The 8,731-nt window shown below is 34.8% G+C and overlaps 1 protein-coding gene across 1 annotated transcript in view; it reads right to left on the bottom strand.

The window, feature by feature from the left end:
* Window positions 1-4,806, bottom strand: part of LOC105176896 — a gene marked incomplete in the record, with an annotated part of 8,003 nt that extends 3,197 nt beyond the window's left edge. Inside the window, 5 exon segments of the mRNA XM_011099838.2 lie at window positions 1-691; window positions 780-1,123; window positions 2,608-2,731; window positions 3,425-3,674; window positions 4,568-4,806. Coding sequence (XP_011098140.1) covers window positions 1-691; window positions 780-1,123; window positions 2,608-2,731; window positions 3,425-3,674; window positions 4,568-4,650 — 1,492 coding nt within the window.

Genomic DNA, 8,731 nt, shown 5'->3' with positions numbered 1-8,731 from the left:
CTGTGCTTCCACCTTCATCTAAGTTCCTCTTCCGGGAACTAGGACCCCGTGATTCATATGAAGCTGCACGATCACCAACCTCACTGCTGGAAGGCTGCCGAATCAGTACATCTCTTCCTCTATGAACATCTTGGTATTGTTCAGACACAACATTCACCTGCAACCGTGAAGAGGACAATCCAGCTGATATCGTTAGATTCAGATCCACCCCAATATTGGACAATGACTTTCCTTCACCAGTTGCAGCTTCATCATGGTCCTCACATTGCTCCTTCTCCATACCATCTGCAGCAACCCACCCACTGATGCCACTTGCTGCACTTATTCCACGTGTCAGTACCTTCTTGCTAGTTTCGGGAACATCAGTGCCACTAGGAACAAAACTAGCAGGACGTGAGACGGTTAGGAAGTCCCAGATTCTTACTGTCGCGCCACATAAGCTACAATCCAACAGTGGGGATCTAGACACACTTTTCGAGCTAGTACCTGTAACTTCATTTATGCCACAATCCTTTTTGGTGGAGGAGGACAAATGTTTCTTGCCACGGCTGGGATCACGGGGAGGACCACGATATTTTGAAGGACCAATCGAGCATCCATTTCTAGCTGATTGAGCAGAATGCTCTTCACAATCCTGAACATTTGGAAGCCACCTGGGTTCCCATCCACAGAGGCTTATCATCTTCTGAGCCTGCAATTTGTTGCAACTTACAGTCAACGCCCAACTAACAAGAAAGGATTTTGAACCAATAAAATTTAAGAGAACACATATATATTACACGAGAGTATATGAAGAAGACATCTTCTCTGGAGTTCTCAGTTCCTAATAAAATTTCCAGCTTAATGCCAGATTCACCACGTGCAAACTGAGACTGCGTGAGCAAACGATCTATTTCTGGGCCCCTAGAAATCCGTATTTGCTCAATTGCAGATGCAGCAACAACAGGGAGGGATGGAAACTGGAGAAGGCCATCACACCTATCCTTATAACCACCAATAAGTGCCGATGGTGGAGTAGGTGGGAACTGCACCAGACTTTCTGCACAGCAGTTTCCTATCCATGGACAGGTAAGTTTGTGTCCCTCATCAAGTCTCTTGGCAAAGTCTTCTCCAGCGTCATCAGCTACAGGAAAAATTAGTAAGTGAGAATAGATGATTGGTCATAAGCAACCAGACAAAGCTGTGTCTCTGGTAGAACAAAGCAACCAGAGCTGAAATGATGCAGCAACTAGGAACAAACTACAAGGAACAGGACGTAGCAACTACTGTAGCTTTATTTTCTCTGGTTAAATTTGAACATAGTGAGAATTTTCTAATTATAAGAGCTTCATCCCTTCTTTATCAATTTTTTTATTTGAGATTACTAGAAGCTTGACTTAATCTTGTCCAGGGAAGCTGACAGAAAATTCTTGATACTAAACTTAAAATTCCAACAATTGGATGTAACAATTGGTATTGTAGTCTACAGGCAGAATTTTTAACATTAGGGAAACTGTTACATGTTAGTTATATATGCTTCTTCCGGAAAAGGTATATAAACTAGGCGCACGAAAGGCAAAGAAATGATGCACCTCCATTCTCCTCGACATGGAGGACATTAACGTCAGATAAAACTTCCCAAGTCACAACTTTCAAGTAACAAAAACAATACAAAATTTCCAGCTGAGAGGTGGCATCAATGTACTTTGTGTTTGGCAAGATCTTTTAGTGCTAGCAAGCCTGTACTGCAATTTTGAAAGATTATAGGAAACACCATAATGCACAGGTGGAGAAGGATTAAGGACAGCATTCCATCCAAAACTAAAAGTGACAAGTTCATTTAAAGGAATCTCACAGAAGTTCATGATGAAAACAGCAAATCAAGAAACAACTACACAATAAAACTCCACAATAGAACATCATGTTTCTGTAGCTTTTCTCTCTTTCAGCTAATTGTAGCAGCTCGGCAAAGTTACTTCTGAGTTTCTTTTAAGTAGACAGAAGTTCCAAGCTCACTCACAGCAGCACCAACGATACAACTTATACACAAGACTCAAGAGAAACCTAACCAGCTGCCTGTTAAAAAATTGAGTACTTTATTTCACACCCCAAATGCATTTCCATATCCTAATTGATGATGCATTACACCAAGTTAACCGCCTACTAACATGTCTTTCACTGGGAATTTGACCCCTCGCGATGATATTTCTCTGAAACAGATTTGTCTATGTGCCATATAAGACCAATCTCCAAAAGCATGGAACTATCCAAATAATAATATTATGAATTTAACAAAGTAATAATAATAAAGGATATATTCACAAACTTCAAAAGAACTCAATACTTTGAAAAGGACTGCACACTGAGATTTTATTTGCATAATGATATGTCAAATTTGTGAGTAAAACAACCATATGGTTTCTAAAGATCTGTTATTGAAATATTATAAGATTTATCATAGTTATAGTAGAGAACTATACATAAATCAACAAACATCTAAAGATAGTTCAATACTTAACCTTCTTTCTGTTTTCATATAAACTTAGAGAATGTTCATACAAGTAAAAAATGGAGAAACCATGGAAGAGACATTCGGTTAACCTAATCATCAACTACACAATGGTTCACCTTCAGAAGGAGTCCAGGTAGCCGATGAAACAAACTTCAGAATCGCGCCACAAGATTCGCATTCAACTTTATCAACATCCACATTCACCCAACCTCTTCTAGCACATGCCAATGAACTTGCAGCCTGAAAAAAAACATTGCATCAAAATACAAAGATAAGTACTATAAACTGGTGGGCACTCTCATTATTTCTGTTGACCTCCTACCTGCAAAAGATAATCTTTTTGGAAAGCCTAATAATGCCAACATTAACTGTTATCTGAAGTGTCAACTTGTCTGGGCAGGACACCATCAATCTCAGACTCATGCCCTCACCCTGACCCTTAATTGAAAGATTCTGAATTTAAATCTCATACTCATCTCCCTCTTTTCTGAAACTAGAGTTCATTCACTATCATAACTCATTTTTCCAAAAGCTTTCTACCTGTGCAGCGTTCCCTAGATACTGGAGCTAATACTTGCCAAACGTAGGCAAGGAATATCCTCTTTCTGTCAGATGATAATCAGATTCACATAGTTTTGGATTAATGCCATGAAACAACAACCTGACTACATGATAAATTTTCCTTATTCAGATCTTATCAGGGCTAGGATCAGTTAGGTTTTAGATTCAATATATACAATCCAAGGTTGGATCCACAGATACATATTTAGTTTGTATTATCTGTGTGGAGCTTACATTTATTATGTCAATTTGAAGGCATAAACATTGAATTGAACACAAAGCAGTCACGCAAACATGTGAAGCAAAGAGAACCCTAACGGAAGAGGACTATCCAAAATAATCATCACACAAAAGTGCAAGACAAATTCAAACCTTAGGCTTTCCAAACCAATTTGCAGGTTTAAATGTTGAAAGACGCCTCAGTAAATCACCCCTTTCCCACGGTCTGCAGGATGGCTGTGATGATCCAAGAGCAGAACCACCAGCACTAGTGCTCAATGACGTATACATGGGCTGTGAGCCAATGCGAGAAAGGGATCCTCCTTTCGAACTTTGCCCTTGACCAAACCAGTCTGTGCTGCCAGCATTGGTGGGAACAGCAGGAGATGATGCCCCAGCAGAACTGTTAAAAGAAGTAGAGATATACTATATGTCATTGCAACAAAAAGATAACTGTAATGGTTGCCAGACAGCTAGTATCATGCACTCGTCAATCTTTAAGAAGATTACGAAAGCTCCCAGTTCTTACGGAAAGTTTACCATCTTTCTCCAACTTTCATATTAATACTTTCTTTATACGTGTAAACTTCTTTACTGTTAAATGCGTAAGTATAGTTGAGAAGCTAGTCTAAACACATTAGCATTTGAGAATGAAAGGTTCTGAACAAATGATCTGGAACACTATTCAAAATCATGAACACCTTTCCAGATTAGAAATATAATTTCCCCATATACTCTTCAAACTTCAAGGTAACTAAATAGAACTGCCTATTCCAAGTCAACGGACAGATATGAGTCACACAACATATCAAACTCCAATATTTTCATTGGCAACTCTTGTTCAAAATAAAAGTAACTAATTACAAAGTTCGAGGAAAAATACAAAGCAAATGCAGGGAATTTGACTTCCCTTTACAGCCAACACTATTTTATATCCAGAATCAAATGAAACCCACAAAAACAATGAACCCTCCAAATAGATTGTCTGAACCCAAAAGCTAAAAGTCTTTGTTAAGCAAGAAAAGGTACTTACACTCGTACAGAATACTAATTAAAAGATCACGGAAAAACCCAATACACCGCATGCCCTAATTTCGCCCCATTACTATATGCACCCAAGTTGTGGGCAAAACAAAGAGGAATAAAATTAAAGATTTGACGCGCTCAAGTGCACAATTCACCTCGCCAAAATCAAGCATTAACGTAATACATGCTCAAACTACACCACCTTCGAGCATAATAGGGCAATTGAAATTGGGGAAATGGGTTGTCGAGGGGCAGCAAGGTAACTCTCACCTGGCAGCGGGAGTGTGGGTCGGAGGCGGAGATCTGGGGGGCAACAACGGGTCTCCTGAGGAGCTTATAGCTTCGTCCTTCATTGTTCTCTCTCTCTCTCTATGTGTAGAATTACGTGGTTTGTGAAGTGTGTGTGTGTGTGTATATATATAGCCCTCTCTGAACGTTTTTAATGTTTCTCTCTCTAAAAGTGTTAACCCTCTCAGTTTCTGCTCTCTCGCTCTCTCTCTCTCTCTCTCTCTATCTCTCGACACTGTTGTTTTCCAGAGAGTGTGAGATTCTATTTTGCTGATCGTAATTAAAAAGTAATAATTCCATTGCCCTCCGTTCAGATTTAGTATAATTACCAATAAATTCTATATAATTTGAAAATTTGGTTTAGTAGTTTTGAAATTTCTTTGAATCCAATAAATAGATCTAATCATTAATTAAAATTCATAAAATTTATTAATATCAACAAAAAAAATCCAAATGTCAATCTTATTACATTTGATTGACTTATTATGAATTAAATTGATGTAGGAAAGCATCCCATATTAAATACAGACGAGAAACTTGAGAGACTTATAAACCCATAGTAAGGCGTCTTTTTAAGACAAACTCTAAAGTTCATAAGAAGCCATATTAGACAATACTCATGCAACGGGGCATTGATTAAGTTGCAAGTCGCATCATTTCACGCCCTTTGTGGAAACGAGACCATGTACCCCCTATTCGGCGCTGATGATATAGACAAGCATCACACATTAATTCCAGATGAGGAATCGATTGAGTCGCAAGCCGCATCATTTGGCACCATCTGATGGAGCGAGGCCATGTGCCCTTAGGACAAGCCCTTTGTCTGGAGGTTGATGATATAGACAAGTATCTCAAGTAATTACAGACGAGGAGCTTGAGTTCTTATAAACTCAAAAACTCCTCTACATAGCGAGGCGCCTTTTCGAGACAAACCCATGAGATTCATCAGAAGCGAAAGTGGTCAATACTTGGTTTAAAGGGATACCTATTGAGTTGCAAGCCACATCATGAATAAATCTCTAATAATAAAGATAGTTTGATTAGAAAATATTTGTTTAATACTAATAAGTGAATTTGAGGTAAATTTGTTTGGTTTCATTTTCAACCTTATCTCGAAACATGCCTAATATTTGTGCTCATGCAAAAACATCATATCTTAGTGTTTTTCTCTCATTTGGCATAAATACATGTATATATATGCACAAACACACGCACATATATATATATATATATAAATACATATAAAATAAACATAATTGACAATGAATAATGATTTTTATCTCTCAAAATAAAACATTAAATATATGACACTTATATATATAAATACATTAAATATATATAAAAAATGCATAATTTGACAATTAAAAATTTGTCTCCCAAAAGACAACACCAAACATACAACACTTATTTTAAAATATTTTAAATTATCTCTATAAACAAAAATCCAAACATACTTTATCTCCAACATGCACTTATTTATTTCTGTTTTTCTCTCTATATCAACAAAATACTAAGAAAATGAATCCAAACAATATGATAGATTTTTATTTAATTTTTCAATATCAACAAATTTTATAAATTTTGACTAATAAACGAATTTATTTATTAAACTAATAGAAACATTGGAGGTATTATAAGTTAATTTTCAAAATCATAATGAATGTGTATAATCACACCAAATTTTAATGGAAACGTAAGAGGCCGTTTATTTGTGTTTTCATTTCATTTTCAGTTTTCAACAATTAAAAATATGTAGAAATACTTTATTGATTTTTGTGCGAATATCTAAAAAAGGGGGGGGGGGGGGGATACGTGCAACTCGAGTGATTTGGTGTTGGCTTGCAACTGCTGGTCAGAGACGAGCAAACTCGCCCTTCACGAGTTGGAGTCGCGAACGCGATTTGATGATCGTCTGCAATCTTGTAACAATTTTAGTTCATGGGCGAGAGGCATGTGATGTGGGCCATGTTGTACTTCTTTTCTGCCAGTTTTTGAGTCCTGTTGGAATTGATGACTTTGTAATTTTCATTAGGAACAAAAGGTTGGCTGCTTACAGCGTTCCCACTTGAAGTTTTTCAATAGTAACTTGAATTCAGGCCTGAAAAAAAATTTGATATTCAATTAAAAATGATCGATAAAAGTTGGTTCGAATTTGATTCGTTAAATTTAATAAATTAAATTTGAATAAAAAATATTATTTTATAAATTTTCAAACTCGATTCAATTAGTACAAAAATAATAAAGTATTTTTAAAAATATCAAATTATTTGAGTTCGATTCATTTTGATCAATTAAAACTCGATTACATTAATAATTAAATCTAATTCAAACATAATTTTACAAGTTTGATAATAATTAAAAAAAGTTTAAATAGTGATTGATGGATTCGACTCGTCTCGATTCATTTACATACATACTTAAATCTAATTGTAATTTGAATTTTATGTTTAGATGAAGAACATATTTATTCAATGTAAATAACACTAATAATATTTTTTTTATTGATTTTAAGCATTCAGTGTATTTTAATATTTTATAGCGATATCCCTTTTAATACCATCATCAAGCATCTCTTGAATAATGTTTTTGAATAATTATATTTATATCCTTTATCTATGATCTATTTACACAATCCACCTCTATTATTACGTAATTACAGAACTATTACTAACAACCAAAAAATAGAGGTAGTTAATTTATATAATAATATTGACGTTTTTTGAGGATGTATATGAAATTAGCCAAAAAAGTAGGAGTTGTTTGTATAAATAATGTTGATTTTTTTTGTGTGATTGTATGTAAAAATTTTCATAAATATGGGGCGATTTGTGTAGATAGACTAGGTCAGAAGTGTAAATATAATTATCTATTCTTTTGGAATAACTATACTTTTCTCTCCTATTATTTGGTGTAATTACACGTGGATCCCCTGTAATTTAAAAAATTATATTTAGGACCCTTAAGGTTTGTTGCAGTCTAACAAATAGGTCCATCCCTTAGTCAAAATTTGTTGAATTTATTGATATCAACAAAAATATTGAATACAAATTTATATTTACTCTTGATTGACTTCTTACTAATTTATTGTAGATCAAATAAATTTTTTCTAGCTAAATTACCCATATAACAGTGAAGATATACCTCCTCATATGTTGATAGGATCACATTTTGTGCTTATTTCATGTGATATTTTGACCTATTTTATAACCAAAATGCTCCTAATTAAATAGTATTTTGCAGCATTAGGGCAAATGAAATGAAAAATGAAGAAAATAACCAAAATGGAAATTCGGACAAGACTCAAACATAATTTTTGGCAAAAATTTGGAGCTGCTTGGACTACCTTTTGATGAATGAGGAGTTTAACTAGGATTATAATTTTATTTTCGTTAGTCTTTTAGTTCAATTAGGAATCTACCTATAATCCTAGTAGAATTAGGTATTTAGTTATTATATATATGTTATGTGATTCACTTTAAAAGGAAACTTTTGAACTCTTCTATTTCTATACGCTTTTATGATATTTTCTTACTTTGCTTTTCATGCGTTCTTCCATAAGCATGTTTAGCTAGTTCTCTCATTCCGGTTGAAAACTTGGCGAATGCTTGAATCCAACAAGTTGTGAGATCTAATTTATGCTTTCTACTTTTACTCATATTGGTATTTGTGTTGTTCTATGTATTTTTATTACAAATAATCTGATTTATGAATGATATGTACCGTTATTCATTGTCAAGAATATTTGCCTAGCCAATTGAACTTGCAAATCTATAATTGTTTGTTTAGTTCAATAACTAGTGGTAACATAGCATAATTAATTATGTAGAAGTTTTCGATTATGTTGTGGGGAATGCACAATCTAACTTAAATAAATCCTCGTAGGAATTTATTGGTTAGAATTGGGCCTTTCTAGTTCTTAATGCTGTCGGTAAATTAAATCTTGAGAACGTTCCCAAGGTTGTTTACTGATTAGGGATTTAGTCAACGGACGTTCCTTGACTATCCACAAGGTAAGGAAAGGTGAGGTCGTTAGGTTGTATCAATGACCATAACCAATTTATCTATCATGAATAATTGTTATCTTTGCATCTATGATCGACCGTGAAATTAAGTATGATCCTGTGTTTAACTGGAGTAATTTTCTCT

The sequence above is a fragment of the Sesamum indicum genome, linkage group LG14, assembly GCF_000512975.1.
Source record: "Sesamum indicum cultivar Zhongzhi No. 13 linkage group LG14, S_indicum_v1.0, whole genome shotgun sequence".
Taxonomy (NCBI): Eukaryota; Viridiplantae; Streptophyta; class Magnoliopsida; order Lamiales; family Pedaliaceae; genus Sesamum; species Sesamum indicum.
This window is presented reverse-complemented; position numbering and strand designations above follow the sequence as displayed.